The 17632-nt window shown below is 39.4% G+C and overlaps 1 protein-coding gene across 2 annotated transcripts; it reads left to right on the top strand.

Annotated features, from left to right (window-relative positions):
* The first annotated feature begins 489 nt into the window (after window positions 1–489).
* On the top strand, window positions 490–17391 carry cyp2a6.1.S (cytochrome P450 family 2 subfamily A member 6 gene 1 S homeolog). Of its 2 annotated transcripts, NM_001086141.1 has the most exon segments (9): window positions 546–745; window positions 1411–1573; window positions 3094–3243; window positions 3831–3991; window positions 4980–5156; window positions 9424–9565; window positions 12732–12919; window positions 16463–16604; window positions 16976–17391. In NM_001086141.1, coding segments are annotated over 9 exon segments (1491 nt in total). In that variant the 5' UTR covers window positions 546–562; the 3' UTR covers window positions 17161–17391.
* Window positions 17392–17632: the final 241 nt, after the last annotated feature.

Genomic DNA, 17632 nt, shown 5'->3' with positions numbered 1-17632 from the left:
GCACACATACTGTAGCCAAGAGGGAATTATATTGTCCAACATGCTGATTAATATACCTACATCCGGTAGTACTATCGATTGGTCGAATAGTCGAATGATTTTTAGTTCGAATCGTTCGATTCGAAGTCGTAGTCGAAGTAGCCAATTTGATGGTCGAAGCAGCCAAAAAAAAACATTCGAAATTCAAAGTATTTTTTCTACTATTCCTTCATTAGAGCTAAGTAAATGTGCCCCTGAGTGTGGAAACTTTTTTTGTCCCTCTTTTTATTTCCAAAATGTTGGGAGCTATGAAAAATCCTAAGTAAACGTAATGGAGTGCAAAGATATCTGCTCGGCAGTAGATGCTCGCATTTAGGACAAATCGGCTGGCCGGTAAGGGTTAAAACGTCAGCTTTGCTGTAGGTCACTTTTTGTTATGCAAGATCTGTACATGTAACCCTACACCCAATATAGACACACCTCCGCAGCTCTCACATTGTGTGTTCTGCATTCTTAAAGTGTTAAAGGTTGGTTCACAATAAAGACACAGAGAAAGAGCTTTTGGAACGTTATTAATGTTAGCATGGTAATGGATTCTGCTGGGACGATTCTTCTCAGTTTTTGTGTCATTCTCCTGCTTTATGTATTAGTCAAATGGGGGGGCAGCAGCAAACATAAACATCTGCCCCCCGGACCAACGGCATTTCCATTGCTGGGCAATTTTTTACAGGTCGGCTTTACAGAAGTTCCTGCGTCCCTTGTTCGGGTGAGTTTGGGTTTAGAAGTACAGTTTGCGATACAGTAAACTAGACATTTATATAAAAGTTTGCTCTGTCTTTGGCTTTGAATTACACATATACTGCATTTATAGGATGTTAGAATGCTCATTGTTTCAAACCATATTTCCGAAGCAAACATGCACACGTAAAACCGATGCGTGCTCGTTTCGACGCACATTTGCGTTTTTTTTTTAATGCGCGTCTTTTACTTTTGATGATATGGGCCAACGGGGCCCACAAGAGCCGGGCCCACCGTGTTTTTTCCAGGAGTCCCGCCAGCCCAGTCCTACCCTGGTTGTGGCATAAATATTAAAATGATACCGTAAATCCAGGGGCGTAACTACAGAGGTAGCAGACCCTGCGGCTGCAGGGGGCCCAGGAGGTATAGGGGCCCTGTCTGAAACGTTGCCGATTTGTTCGGTCAGAGCCCATGGCTTAATAAAGGCTTTTTAAAGAAAAGAAAAACCGTGAGTGGTGCCATCTACGATATAAAAATTTGGCAAACAAGGTCCTAATTCCTATACAACTTAAATAAATATTGGTTAAACCTCTAGACACTTTGGGGGCCTGAAAAATAATTTGCTGTGGGGCCCAGTGACATATAGTTAAGCCACTGCGTAAATCTTATACTGAGACTTTGTTTTCTGTTCAGCTAAGTAAAACCTATGGACCTGTGTACACCGTGCATCTGGGTGGTCATCGATCAATCATCCTCACTGGGTACGATGCTGTGAAGGAAGCATTAATTGACCACAGTGATGTTTTTAGTGACAGAGGAGATGGAGGGGTTTCACAGATGCTATTTAAAAATTATGGTAAGAGAACGAGTATTTTCAATCTATTTCTTCTTATTTGTTGTAGTTTTTTTTCCTGATGCTGTATCCATAAGCTGTTTTTCATAATGAAAGAATAAATAATCTTTTCAATACACATAGGGGCACATTAACTAAGTTCGAGTGAAGGATTCGAAGTAAAAAAACTTTGAATTTTGAAGGTTTTTTTGGCTACTTCGACCATCGAATAGGCTACTACGACTTCGACTTCGATTGGAACGATTCAAACTAAAAATCGTTCGACTATTCGACCATTCGTTCGAACGATTTTTCCTTCGATCGTTCGATCAAAGTATTTGCGGTAAATTCTTCGAATTCGATATTTGAAGTCGAAGGATTTTACTTCGAGGGTCGAATATCGAGGGTTAATTACCTTAGTAAATGTGCCCCCTATTGTCACCATAAAAATCTTCAGTGGTTTTAATATTATTTGTAAATGTAACTGCTATTGAATGCAGTATGTGTCTGGCTGTTTATATTTTTGGTTCTAACTGCAGAAACAATGTACTGTAGCAGAAGCCAACTGAACTGGAGGAATACTGACTTTTACCACTCCGTTGTCCAAACCAATGAATAGAAAGGGATAAACAAATTCTGGTTTCAGCTTCAGTTACATTTACAAATGGCTTTATGCTAGCCCATAAATTCCATATTCCATTCAAATAAAAGGTAAAATCATATTTATATAAATGGTAGCAATGCTCAGCAACAGTGCAGCTGCACCACCTGGCAGCTAAAGGGTTAAACATACATCAGAAAAACAAAGCATGTAAAGCATATCCCACTTACCTACTGTATATGGGGGGAATGTAACGTTGCAAAGAGAAAAACAAATTCACCAATAAGAATAAAAAAACACATCTCGCAATGTAATATTGTTCCTCAAACTGTTATTGCATTGCGCATTGCGAATTCTAATTGCGCACTCTTAAGAAGTGCTTGAAGGTGCCGTAATCTTTTGGAGCAAACGACTTTCAATAAGAAGTTTTATAACATTTTCTGCTCATTGGCGCAAACTATAAAATTCGCAAATGGTCTTCCACTGTCGGAAGTGGTCTGTAAACAGTTTCCGCAAAAGCTATATTAAAAAGCAAAATTTTTTGCGCAAAGGCATAACTTTTCGCATTGCGAATAGTTTTTCCTTTACCGACTTTTATTACATTCCCCCGTTTGTGTATTAACAAAAAAAAATTCCCTTCTCATACAGTATACAGTATATTATGTATGAATATTAAAAGACTCCTTAGAGTATAATAGGCCACAGGCCTGTTGCTCATTAAACGTTTCTAATATTCTTATAATACACAAAAGCATATCCACGTAGAAATAAGCACAAACAACCCATGAGATTTAACGTATAATATGTAATAACATCGCTTAAGAGAAAATGAATATGATTGCCTCATGGAACAGTTTCACTGTTTCATTATAAATGACATTGTAATGGGTCTTTAATCACAAGAAGGTTCCTTTCATTTATAATATGTATTTGCGCATTTTAGGTGTTATTCTGAGCCACGGAGAGAGGTGGAAAACAATGCGGAGATTTACTCTTACGACTCTAAGAAATTTTGGGATGGGGAAGAGAAGCATTGAAGAAAGGATACAAGAGGAAGCCCGAAGCCTGGAAGAAGCCTTTCTAAAGAAAAAAGGTGGTTAACATTTGCAGTTATAATAAAGGGGATATAAAGCCAAGAGATGTAATTGTTCAAAGTTTTCCAAAGGTACCTTTACACAAATGTCCTGTGTTTATTAGTTCCTGAAATATTAGCAGTTTTAGACAACTGCCATTAATGTTCAGTTTTAGACTGCTAATAGCAGGCTTTCAACTTTTTTGTCAGAGTACCAGTGACCATATCTATGGCTTTCTTTGAAATTCCTAAAAAATTTTAACCCTAGGGTTAAGCCAAAACCTGGCATTAGAATTTTAAAAATGCAAGTAACCACTAAAAATAGAAAACAAATATAAAAGGTTATACAGTGTATAGTGTATAGTGTATATATATATATATATATATATATATATATATATATATATATATATATATATATATATATATATATATATATATATATATATATATATATATATATATATATATATATATATAATGCTGTCATGAGCTAAAGTTTGGCTGAGCAAATGTTTCCTGTGCTGATGTCTCAGAAAGGTTCTACTCTCATTTTACTTACCCTTTAAGTCAAACCACTGACTAATTTTTTTCATCAATGAAAGCAGATGAACCATTTGATCCAATGTACCTGCTGGGACTAGCTGTCTCCAATATCATCTGTTCCATTATTTTTGGGGAGAGATTTGACTATGAGGATGGGAAATTTATGACTCTACTTATGTACCTTAGAGAGTTTTTCCAATTGCTGAACTCTTTCTTTGGAATGGTATGTACAGTATCTCTTTATTCCTTTATCCATCTGTATCTCTGTTTATAAATCTATCTACTCAACCATCCATGTATCAATCTGTATATATTTCTATCACTGATGTACTATGATCTACCCACCTGTGCACCCACCAAGCTATGCATGTACCCACCTACCTATTAAACCACCCATCACTCATCCACCCAACTAAACACCAATATTCTCATATAAATATCTACCCATGTACCATTATAACCTATTCACCTACCCATCTTTCCATATGCCTACCCATCTACCCACCTTCCCACCACCAACCCACATCCACCTATACACTCACCCACCTATGCATGAACCTACCTACCAAGTACCGATCAACACACCTTCCCATCACACCAACCCCCAACTACCCCCCATCAAAACTACAATCAACCTATTAATATACTTACCCACATGGCCACCAAACCAACTACTTCCAATTTATACACTTATGTGGCTCCCTGATCACCCACCAAACCACCCACCCACACATCTATTCAGCCATCTATACATATACCCACTTGTCTACTCACCCACCCACCTACACATGTACCCACACATTTATCCACCCATCAATACCAACTCAGATACCTGTCTACCTATGTAACCATGAACCCATCCATCTATTCACAATATCTAGTTATCTACCTACCCATTCAATTGCCCACTCACATACCCATCTACCTATCCAGCTACCACCTATTTACCCATCTGCCCACATCGCCACTCATCCTATGCATCTACCCACCTATTCATCCACCCACAACCTACCATTCTATCTACTCGCCAAACTACCCATTCATTTACTCACACCTCCACCTTCCCATCTACCCAACCAAACATCTCCCCCAACAATCTTCCCATATTTTCACCTACCCATCCACCTAAATAGATACCCATCTATTCTTCTTACCAACACACCTGCCTTTATATCTTACTCAAATAACAATATTGCAATTTTTTGTTACAGCTTTTCAATTTCTTTCCAAACATGTTTTGCTACATTCCTGGCCCCCACCAAAAGCTTTTCATGTATTTTAATAAACTAAAAGAGTTTGTGAGGGATGAGGCAAAATCTCACAAAGCTACGCTAGATGCAAACTGTCCAAGAGACTTTATTGACTGCTTCCTGATAAAAATGGAGGAGGTGAGTGTTTGTGGAAGTTTGATTAGTTGAAATCTTTAACTATAATGAATATAGCTGTTCCCAGACTTTATACTGACTGGCAATATATGTACCATCTACTGTAATTTATAAGGCTATTTAAGACACCAAGTTCCATGACCATATCAAAACACAAGGTTAATAAAAAGCCTAATAGCCCATGCTACTGTTTGTGTTGAAAAATATGGGAGAATGTGTGCTTTGGAGTTGTAGTTTAGAAGGCTGGGAATTTCTTTCAAGATGTGCTGAAGATGTAGTTCGGCAAGCTGGATATCCTTTTCAGAGAATGCTAGGATCCGTAGTTTAGTAGGATGTCACTCTTTGTAGAGGGATTATGGGAGGTTAGACATAGTGCTTATGTGAGGGGCACTGGAATTTGTATCCGTCCAGGCCATGATTATCCCATTATTTTTCTGAGGGCACCCACCTTGCAGTATTCTGGGTACAGGAGTATAGAACCCTATGACATGAGCACTATTCCCACCACTTCTGCTGCCAAGTATTTTAGGAATGCATGGCTTATATAGGTAATAATGTAATCATAAATTATAAGGATATTATAAGTCAACAAGGAGTTCCATTTCCCTTTAGGAGAACAAAAGCCTTAAGATGAATATGACTAGAAATGGCATATTTTATATACTGTATTACTGGATTTACTTCACCAAGCGAAAGATTCAGCATCGCCTCTGAAGTTTTTTCAGTGCATCCGGTGGGCTCTAGGACCGCTCCTGGCTCTGCCCCTCCCACTCTTCTCCTCTATTCTCGCACTGCTGCTGCTGCTACTGTGTGAGTGTCCCAGCTAAGCATGGAGTACTCAGTGAGGTAATTAAGCCCCCTGCAGTGGGGGGAGGGGTTCCCGAAGGGGGCAGGGGGGCAGCCCAGTCCTGTCCTGTAGGGGGGCAGTGCAGTCCTGTCCTGAAGGGGGGGGCAGTCCTGTAGGGGGGCAGCCCAGTCCAGTCCTGTAGGGGGGGGCAGGCCAGTCCAGTCCTGTAGGGGTGGAATGTGCCACACTAAGTTCGGGGAGAGTTATTGCAGGTGAAAAGGCCAAGGAGAAAGGCCCTGACAGAAGTCTGCAGTTTTCTCTGCTAGACTTTCCCATGACTTACTTACTCTTACTGACAATTACAGGGTCTTTACTGAGTCCATATTAACAGAGACTGTCCTGGGCCCCTCTGAGGTGAAGTTATGGGTAGGACAAGTGGCAAATCACCTAATGAGGTACAAGGAGTGAGAAGCAAATACGCACTTACACGCAGTTTATAATATCATATCAACACCTTTAAAGGGGTGGTTCACCTTTGCGATAACTTAGTATGATGTAGAGAAGGATATTCTGAGACAATTTGCAATTGGTTTTCATTTTTTATTATTTGTGTTTTTTTTAGTTATTTAGCTTTTTATTCAGCAGCTCTTCAATTAGCATTTTAAGGAATCTGGTAACTAGGGTCCAAATTCCCCTAGCAACCATGCACTGATTTGAATAAGAGACTGGAATATGAATAGGAGAATCTGAATAGAAGGATCAGTAATAAAAAATTACAATTGTAGCCTTACAGAGCATTTGTTTTTTTAGAAGGGGTCAGCGAGGCCCATTTGAAAGCTGTAAAGAATCAGAAGAAAAAGACAAATAAATATGTATTTATATATAAAAAAAAAAATAATGAAGACCAATTGAAAAAGTTGCTTAGAATTAGTCATTCTATAACATAATGAAAGTTACCTTAAAGGTGAACCACCCCTTTAATAGCAGTGGAGATAATGGCTCCTCCTGGATAAAGTCTCAGTTTATTTTTGTGTTTTGTGAGGCGGGATCATTTGAGACATTTCATTTAATTCCATTAATTAAAAATTACTCTAAAGTGCTAATGTTGCTTTACTGTAATATAGGGATATTAGAAGTCACTGAGGGATTCTGTGACCATATAAAGGTACAAGGCTGCAGGCTGATTTATACAGGGAACTCTGAGTATCACTCATGTATTATAAGGGATAATGTACCCCCAAGGCCACCATCAGGGGGGGGACAAGCGTACCGGGCCCGGGCATGGAGGGGGGCCCAGCAGCGATGCATTTTTTGAAGATCCGGGCCCCCCTTACGAGCGCCCGAGCCGTACGTCTTGCCTCTTGCGTTGCTGAATGTGGAAGTGCCGAAAAGCCGAAGCCGATGCGCCGAAAAGACCCGAAGTCACGGAAAAAGCCGAAGTCCCGAAGCGCCGAAAAGACCCGAAGTCACGAAGCGCCGAAAAGACCCGAAGTCACGAAAACAGCCGAAGTCCTGAAGCAGCGCAAAGACCCGAAGTCACGAAAACAGCCGAAATTGAAGTCCTGAAGCGGTGAAAAGACCAGAAGTCACGAAAGGAGGCGAAGTTGAAGTACTGAAGCCATGAGTTCAATTCTACTGAACACCAGTTTGTGTGTTTTTTTTTGTTTTAATCCCCTGGCCACCAATGTATTATTTTAATATTCTATAGGCCCCTGCCACCAATCTTTTTTTTTGGCGGCCCCAATTTTTTTTAACTTGTAAGGGGGCCCCTGCCACCAGGTTTTTTCTTTCAAAAAAATTTTTTTTTTTTAATTTTTTTTGGGGTCCCAATTTGTTTTTAACTTATAAGGGGGCCCCTGCCGCCAATGTTTTTTTTTTTCAAAAAAAATTCTTTTTTTTTCAAATTTTTTTTTGGGGCCCCAATTTGTTTTTAACTTATAAGGGGGCCCCTGCCACCAATGTTTGGGGGTTTTTTTACATTTTTTTTTGTTGGGGCCCCAAGTTTTTTTTAACTTATAAGGGGGCCCCTGCCACCAATATTTTTTTTTTTTTTTTGGGGCCCCAATTTTTTATAAGGGGGCCCTGACCATCAATAGCTTTTTACAACTTGTGTGGGGGGGGTTACTTTTTTAGCGCTAATATCTGTGTGGTCTTTTAACTGCGATGTGGAGTGGGCGGGATATGGGGTGGAGCTTGGTCGTCAGTGTGGGCGGGGCCCAGGGGGCCCCAAAAATTTTGTTGTGCGGGGCCCCTTGATTTCTAATGGCGGCCCTGTGTACCCCGTACTGTAAATGATAAGGATATTAGAAGTCACTGAGGTGTTCTGTGACCATATAAAGGCACAAAGAATTACACTTAAGTGAGAAAGCAGCTCTTTATGCACACAATGTTTTTTTTTAATTTTACCCCAATATATGAGTGGATGTGTACAAGATCATCACACGTTTACATGTGGGCTGCTTAGATTTTTTTGCCCGGGCTGCTGAGTATTGCATTTTAGGGCTTGTCGCATAAACTATCATATAAACTGATGCCACAGCTTACTGAATTAAATTCTGATGTTAATTGTGTTGGTTTCTGAGCTGCCATGTACCAATAATCTGAATGATTTACATCAGCCTTATATTGTGACATTCATATTGTATAAATTCAGCGTATTGTGCATCACTCCTTAAACTAAAGAAATTAACAGCAGCACAGAGCATGTGCAGTGAATCAGCAGAAAATAAGATAAGGAGCTACTACATCTTTGGAGGCACAATGGCTAAAAGGGCTGTGGTTGCCTCTGGCTGGTACAGAAGCCCAAAGCATAATGTACAACATTTCTACCCTACTTCTTAAGTTTAATGGGTTCTGTCATAATTTCTATGATGTTGCTTTATTTCTAAATTGCTGTTTACACTGTAAACAATTCACTCTACCGTATAAAATGTTATTCCTATTTTTTCAAGTTTTAATATTAGTGTATAGGCAAGCATATCAGGTCATTGTCCCTGTGCTTTCAGAAAGAGCCAGCACTTCACAATGGAACTGCTTTCAGACATGCTTTTGTTTCTCCAACTCAATGTAACTGTAGGAGTCGCAGTCAAATCAAATCAATAAGGTGCCACACTTACACACAAATTCGCCCATCACTGCTCCTGATGCTGCTCTCTGCATTGATCTTGTGATTTTTTTTTTGATTTTTTTTGTTACATTAGTGTATATTACCAGTGCACCATTTGCAGCTATTAGGCTTGGCTCTCAGATGTTTGGGAGTCCTGTACTATACATTGCCACTAAACAGTTAGTATGCTTAATTTTTTGCCTGCAAATAGAAAAACTCTCCACTGTGGAAAATGAAAACATGGAGAATTATGGCACTTTTGCACTTGAGAAATTAAGTAAATGAGGCTTATGATAAAGCTCAATACAATTTAGCTGTTCTGATTTATGAACTCCACAAAGACAAATGCACAGATTTGTCTTCTTGCCTTTCCCCAGGAAAAAATTAATCCTAACAGTGAATTTCACAATGAGAATTTGTCTGGAAACATCATCGATTTGTTTTTAGCTGGGACAGAGACCACAAGTTTGACACTGAGATATGCCTTACTTATTTTACTCAAGTACCCAGAAATTCAAGGTAAGCTATTTCTTTGTGAATCACCAGCAAAATCCTCATATCTGGGTATGAGAGCCCCAAACCGCTAGCCAAGGGTGGTGCAATCGATAAACGTATGGCCAGTAGTCAGATTTGTTATAGGGGACATATAGCATATATTTCACGATGCATTAAACCATGTAAAATAATGTAAAATAGAAGTAATAGTTTTTATTTAAATACCTTTTGGGTCAAAAACGTCTGTATTAGCTTGAAAACTGTGCTCAGCCCTCCCCCTTCGCAACTTCCTGTCTAGAAGTTTCCAGTATGAGGCTGTGGAGCCGCTGGCACCTTCTGCCTAAGTTACTGAGCAGCAGCCAATAAGGGAAGAGTGGGCGTGTTTGTGATGTCACACAAACTGCAGACATCAGATCACCCTTTCCTTTCCTTGAACTGCTCCTGTTCCTTTCTCTCCTGCTCTCTCTGCCCTGTTCATTTAACCCCCTCCCTGCACTACTTTTTTCTCTCCCTCCCTTCCCTGTTCATTTAACCACCTCCCTGCACTGTTCGTTTCTCTCCCTCCCTGCCCTGTTCATTTAACCCCCTCCCTGCACTGTTCGTTTCTTTCCCTCCCTGCCCTGTTAATTGAATCCCCTCCCTGAAGTGTTCATTTCTTCCCTCTCTGCCCTTTTTATTTAACCCCCTCTCTGCAGTGTTCCCTTTTCTCCCTCTCTGCCCTGTTCATTTAACCCCCTTCCCTGCAGTGTTTGTTTCTCTCCCTCTCTGCCCGGTTCATTTATCCCCCACTCTACAGTGTTCATTTCTCTCCCTCTCTGCCCTGTTTTTTTAACCCCCTCTCTGCCCTGTTCATCCCCCCCTTCACTGCTTGTTCCTCTCACTTCCCCTGCTATAATTGGTACAAAAAAGAAATGCAAACTGCTGTTTAAATAAAACATAATCTGCTACTAAAAGTATTGTATTCTTTTCAGCTGCATTAATGCTCTCGCAACTCCCTGCACCTGATCATAAACTGTTCCAAAACAGCTGCATTTATTGCCTTGCAACTAGGGATGCACCGAATCCAGGATTCGGTTCAGGATTCGGCCTTTTTCAGCAGGATTCTGATTCAGCCAAATCCTTCTGTCCAGCCGAACCGAATCCGAATCCTAATTTGCATATGCAAATTAGGGGTGGAGTGGGAAATTGCATGACAAAACAAGGAAGTAAAAAATGTTTTCACCTTCCCACCCCTAATTTGCATATGCAAATTAAGGTTCGGATTCGGTTCGGTATTCGGGGGTTCGGCCGAATCCAAAATAGAGGATTCGGTGCATCCCTACTTGCAACTCCCTTCACCTGACCTTAAACTGTTCCAGAACAGCTGCATTTATTCCCTTGTAACTCCCTGTATGTGATCATAAATTATTCCAGAACAGCTCCAATTATTCCCTTGCAACTCCCTGCACCTGGCCGTAAACTGTTCCAGAACAGCTGTATTTATTCCCTTGCAACTCCCTGTAATTCAGCATAAATGGTTCCAGAACTGATGAATTGATCCCCTTGCAACTCCCTTCACTTGATTATAAATGTTACAGAACAGCTGCATTTATTTCCTTGCAACTCGCTGTGCCTGACCATAAACTGTTTCACAATAACAGCTAAATTTTTCACTTGCAACTCCCTGCACATTATCATAAAATTGTTCCAGAACAGCTGCATTTATTCCAATGCAACTCCCTGCACCTGGCTGTAAACTGGTCCACAAAAGCTGCATTTTCCCTTGCAACTCTCTGTAGCTGATCATAAATTGTACCAGAACAGCTGCATTTTTACCTTGCAACTCCCTGCACCTGGTCAGAAATTGCCCCAGAACAGCTGCATTTATTCCCTTGCAACTAACTGCAATTAAACATAAATTGTTCCAGAACTGCTGCATCTATTCCCTGGCAACTCCCTGCACCTGATCATATACTGTGTCAATATGCAGGAAAACAAACCTACAGCTGCTGTTCTGGAATTTCATAACAGTTAATACTAATGTACACTGTTTGAACAACCTTATCATTTAATAGAGGCAGGGAGTTGCACAGTGTATAACAATGCATTATAGACAATGTCCAGCTGGGCAGTTACATTTGTGACTGATGCCTATTTGCTGTGGAACACAGGACAATACTGTTGTACTTTAAAGGAAAACTATACCCCCCAAACAATGTAGGTCTCTATAAAAAGATATTGCATAAAACAGCTCATGTGTAAAACCCTGCTTCATGTAAATAAACCATTTTCATAATAATATACTTTTCTAGTAGTATGTGCCATTGGGTAATCATAAATAGAAAATTGCCATTTTAAAAAATAAGGGCCGCCCCTTGAGATCGTAGGATTCACTGTACTCACAAACATACCAACAAACCATACATGTTAGGTCACATGAGCCAATTAACAGACAGAGTTGTGTCTTTTGCTTCCACACTTCTTCCTGTTACAGTTAGAGTTGAAGTATTTCTGGTCAGGTGATCTCTGAGACAGCACAGAGACCATCATGAAATGGTGGCTCAAGGCAAGAGATGTAAAAGGGCAATATTTACTTAAATATATATTCCAGTTTGGTAAGATTCTTTAATATGTCACTTAATATGATATGAACTATCTGTTGCTTAAGTGTTCATTTTGGGGGTATAGTTTTCCTTTAAAAGAAAATATTACTATGACATGTATTACATTTTGTATTAAACTTCACATCCATTGCTTTATGTTGAGCATTTAAGTTATATTAAGTGAATGATCAGGCAGCAGCACAAGACAGTTATGCGTAGGCTGGGAACACACAGGACAGAGGATGGGAGGGGAGGAGTAGGAGTGTCTCTTCAACCTCCTACGGGAAGTGGTCACATCACTGACAGGCAAAAATCACAGGCTAGTAAAGAAACAAAATGTGGACGCACTAGGTACATATCCACCTGACGTGTTCGGAGGAGCCTCAACCCGAACCCGCTGGTCAGCGCATCTGGAGGTAAGATTAGATGCCCGACCAGCGGGGCGGGTTACAAAAATATTATACTGGCCTCCACTGAAGGATTTTTTGAAATAAACATTGTAAAACACACACAATCTATTTATACATTTGGTAGAATATCCTTATAGAATGATATTGTTTAACTGGGCGTTTGTGTGTACATTTTTAAACAAGTTTGGTCTTCTTTAGAAAAGGTCTATAAGGAGATTGATCAAGTTATAGGCCAAGGCCGCTGCCCATCAGTCGAGGACAGGAGCAAGATGCCATATACTGAAGCTGTAATCCATGAGGTTCAACGATTTGCAGACATTATTCCACTTGGATTGGAACATGCAGCCAGCAAAGACACAATCTTTAGAGGATATTACATTCCCAAGGTGAGGGACTTGTTTACTGAGTTCTACAAACATATATAGATTACAGTTGCTGGCTTTTAAACTATGCACAGATAACAAAGCCTGTGGACCTTGTCCTGTTTAGCCCAGAGGTTATGGTGTCCATGATTTCCAAAAAGAATTTCAGATATTGATTCGTCAGATCACAGAACAGTTTTCCACTTCACCTCTGTCCTTCTTAAATGATCGTGTGCCCTGAAAGGTGGTTGTGTTTCTGGATCATGTTTATATATGATTGATTTCTTCTTTCCAAGTTTTAACTTGCATTCATGGATGCAACAACAAGCTGTGTTCAAAGACAGTGGTTTTGGGAAGTATTCCTGAGTCCACGCATTGATTTCAACTACAGAATCATAATCATGAGAGCCAGTATTGACTTTCAGCCTTGTTCATTGCCTACAGAGATATCTCTGGATTCCCTAATATTATATACTGTAGAATATGAAATCCACAAATTCTTTACAATTTTATGTTGAGGAACTTTATTCTTAAATTGTTGTAATTTGTGGCCACAGAGTGGTGTACCCCTCTCCATCTTTACTCCTATCTGGGATCCACTCTTTTTATACCCAGGCATGTTACTGACCTATTGCCAATTGCTGAGATGTTCTTCTGGGTGTTTTTTATTATCAGCATTACACAACTTTTCCAGTCTTTTGTTCCCAACTTTTTTGAAACATGTTGCTGGCATCAAATTCAAAATGATCATATGTTTTTCAGAAAACAACATTTCAGCATGTAATATGTTGTCTTTGTACTATTTGCAATTTAAATTTTTTTCATTTTTTACAAAATGGTCCAACTATTTTTGACAAGGGGTAGTACATTTCTAGATCTGGAAAACATCTATGATCTGCAAGCAAACATTGTCTCAATTATACTTAACAAATGAAAAAAACTTGCATTTTAGCAAAATTAGCTTTTTAGCACTTTAAAAATCTCTTTTTAGCACCTTTTATATACCACGACTCCCTTGTCCCGTTAGTCCCACCTAGGAGACAATAAAGATATTCAGGTAGGATCAAACAGGCCACAACTTTTATTTACAAATAACAAATCATATTTATAAAACAGTTAAACAATAATAATTGTGAGAGCATAGATAACACATGTGACCTTCAGAATGCTTGCCAAACCACTATGGGCTGCCCGCCAGGCTGCCATCTTTTGCAACAGTTGGAGTTGGATCACCTAGTAAGAGTGGGCAACCAAATATATCACTCTTGGGACCCCTCGCTTAAGGAGACCATACACCATTGTTGCATTTGGGCTTTTGTTTGTCTTCAAGCTTTAAAGGAGAACCCTTAATTAAAAAAAAAAAACCCTACCCTACACAGACCCCCCCTCCCTGCTCCCCCCTCAGCCTAGCTGTTACCCCTGGTAAATGCCTCTAACTCTTTACTTACCCCTCCGTGCAGATACAGGACATCGGAGTTCACAGACGCCATCTTCTTCACTTTGGTAATTTTCAGGAAGAGAGAGACGCATATCACAGAATGTGCAGTTGGAGCAATCTTCCGTTTCGCGACAACTGCACATGAGCCAAAAGTCACAGAAATTGCCGAAGTGCCTGAAGAAGACCAGAAGATTACCAAGAAGATGGCGCCCCTGAACTTTGATGCCCAAAATCTGCACCGAGGGGTAAGTAAAGAGTTAGGGCCATTTACCAGGGGTAACAGCTAGGCTGGGGGAGAGCAGGGAGGGGGTCTATGTAGGGTAGGGGAGTAGGGTTTTTTTTTAATTAAGGGTTTAGTTCTACCTTAAATATCACAAAACAAACCTCTGCTCACCACCCCAAGCCAACCTAAAGGAAAGGTATGTGGGTAGGATGCTGTGCACGATGCTGACCTGAACAAAAAGGCCTCTGTTCTCTGCTGCACTAACTAGTACCCCCTGCAAGCCTCAACATGCTGACCTTCCCTTGGCCCTGTACATCAGTCCCTCTACCTGCTCCATAGCCTGTCCCACTAGCATTTGCTTCATTAAGCCAGTCCTTGCCTGCTACCCCATATGGACCAATTCCACCATACATGTTTGCCTATCCCACTTTTAAGCCCAATCAAGACACCATCTACCTATGATGTGCTCCCAGTCTTATATCAGTCATTTTGCACATAGCTGTCCAATGCAAATTGTTTACTAATAGGGATACAGTTATGCTGCTTTAAAGAAGACTTATGAGAGTGTTCTGGAGTGATCTTCCTTTCCAATGTGCAACCCCTGTTGGACACATGATGAATGGAAAATGTGCAGTAAGCTTCACTATACAGGTATCTGGGATCTGTTATCCAGAATGCTCATAACCTGGTGTTTTCTTGGATAAGAAATATTGCTTCATTTGGAAGAGGCAGATTTATCAAAGGTCAAAGTGAAAATTCAAATTTCGAATTTAATTTTCAAGGTTTTTACGGCCAAAACTGTCAAATTCTATTAGGGAATTATTAAATGGCATGTAAAGGCAAAAAGATAAAATACCGTTTTTACTTTCTTTAATGAAAAAGAAACCAATCTCCAATATACTTTAATTAAAAAATGTGTACCGTTTTTATAAGAAACCTGACTGTATGCAGTGAAATTCTCCCTTCATTTATTGCTATGGATAGGAATTGTCAGACGGTCCCTAACTGCTGAGTAGGGAAACAATCATACTTATGAACAGCAGGGGGAGCCTCCGCCTTACTTCCCAGCCATGCAGAACTCAAGCAGCTTTGTTTTTGACGTTCCTTAAGCAGCCCAGATCACACTGAGCATGTGCAAAGTCTTTGTCTTGCAAAGATGTTTAACAAAGTTACAAGATGGTGACCCCCTGTGGCCAACTTTGAAAGCATAAATCATTTGTTTGATTAGGCTTGTGGTGCAGCAAGTTCATGTTTATGTTTAGTATACAAAATACAGCATTTCTAGCCTTATTCTATTTTAGACTTTACATGCCCTTTAAAATTAGATTTGAGTTTTAAAAAAAAAAAAATCAAAATTTATCATACATTGGCTCTTTAAGAACTCGAATTTGACTATTCGCCACCTAAAATCTGCCGAATTTCTGTTTTAGCCTATGGAAGACATCCTGGGATAAATTTAGAGTTGTCTGCAATCCTCCTGACATTCGAGTTTTTTTGTTGGAGAATAAAATTTGATTCAAATTTGAATTTGATTCAAGTTTGCGGGTCGATCCTCCCTCGACCATGAATTCGAAATTCGACCCTTGATAAATCTGCCCTAAGTCTTCTAAAATAATTTCAGCATTAAATAAACCCAACAGGAGTGCTCTACCTCCAATAGATTAATTATATCTTAGTTGGGATCAAGTACAAGCTACTGTTTTATTATTACAGATAAAAATACAATCTATTATTTGATTAACACAGAGTCTATGAGAGATGGCCTTCTCATAATTTGTAGCTTCCTGGATAAAGGTTTTCTGGATAATGTATCCCATACCTGTATCTCTGTTTTTTGTTTTTTTTAAAAAGTTGTTCAAAATGCAAAGCATTACTTTTAACATGTTTTATTCTTTTTCTATTGTAGGGAACTTTGATATTTCCAGTACTAACCTCTGTGCTTAAGGATCCTAAATACTTCAAAAATCCGGATCAGTTTGACCCTGGGCACTTTCTAGATGAGAATGGCCTCTTTAAGAAAAATGATGCTTTTCTCCCATTTTCCTCAGGTAGGAACAGTAATTGAGTTGGATACCTCTGCTGAGAATTTTCAAAGGTGTTCTATGAGCATCACCATTATCTTTGCAGATGTCATATAAATATCCCAGAAAAATATACCATAACATTCATGAGGAATACTGTTATGGGATGATCACATATATCACAAAGTTTGCCCATAAGAATTTATTTTTATTTTGCACCATATATAGTTAGAGCTTCTTCTTAGATTTTGAATATTCTTTAAAATGCATATAAAGGAAAAAATGGAGAAATGCACAGCTGAAAAAGTCTAGTTTACATATGCATTGATGTTAATCTTGGTGTGATATCGCCTTGGTATGTTTGACTTTAAATAGTATCCTCTAACTTTATCTTCTAGGAAAACGTATGTGCGCAGGGGAAGGACTGGCTCGGATGGAGCTCTTCATATTTCTTACTGCCATTTTACAGAAATTCATTTTAAAATCCACTGTGGATACAGGAGATATTAAAATTACCCCAGAACCTAACACCAATGCTTCACGACCGTGGCCCTACAAAATGTATGTCGTCCCTCGTAGCTGAACCATGATCTGATGAAGACAAGCACTTTAGCATCACCAATGATCTACTGTATATTTTCCAGCTATAATGATAGTCTAAATAATGCACACTTTATGAAATATGATCTCCCTTGTATGAGCCTTTCTAGAAATCTTTATTTTGTTTAGGTTAAAAAAAGGTCTGTCACCCTATAAGATAATTCCAAATACTTTTTTATTTCTGTTAACAAAATAAGCTTTACCTATGCTAAAATGAAAAAACAGTCATACCTTTATTCTTCCAGGCAGGCTCAGATTTGTTGTCGTTAAAGGGATACTGTTATAGAAAAAAAATTTTTTCAAAATGAATCAGTTAATAGTGCTGCTCCAGCAGAATTCTGCACTGAAATCCGTTTCTCAAAAGAGCAAACAGATTTTTTTATATTAAATTTTGAAATCTGACATGTGGCTAGACATATTGTCAATTTCCCAGCTGCCCCAAGTCATGTGACTTG

The sequence above is a fragment of the Xenopus laevis genome, chromosome 8S (assembly GCF_017654675.1).
Source record: "Xenopus laevis strain J_2021 chromosome 8S, Xenopus_laevis_v10.1, whole genome shotgun sequence".
NCBI lineage: Eukaryota > Metazoa > Chordata > Amphibia > Anura > Pipidae > Xenopus > Xenopus laevis.
This window is presented reverse-complemented; position numbering and strand designations above follow the sequence as displayed.

Excerpts from the sequence above, each read along its gene's own strand:
- cyp2a6.1.S (XM_041574071.1), top strand. The coding sequence starts at position 563 with ATGGTAATGGATTCTGCTGGGACGATTCTTCTCAGTTTTTGTGTCATT. Across the intron at positions 1,574-3,093 it reads GATGCTATTTAAAAATTATG|GTGTTATTCTGAGCCACGGA; the intron begins GTAAGAGAACGA and ends TGCGCATTTTAG. Across the intron at positions 5,157-9,423 it reads TCCTGATAAAAATGGAGGAG|GAAAAAATTAATCCTAACAG; the intron begins GTGAGTGTTTGT and ends GCCTTTCCCCAG.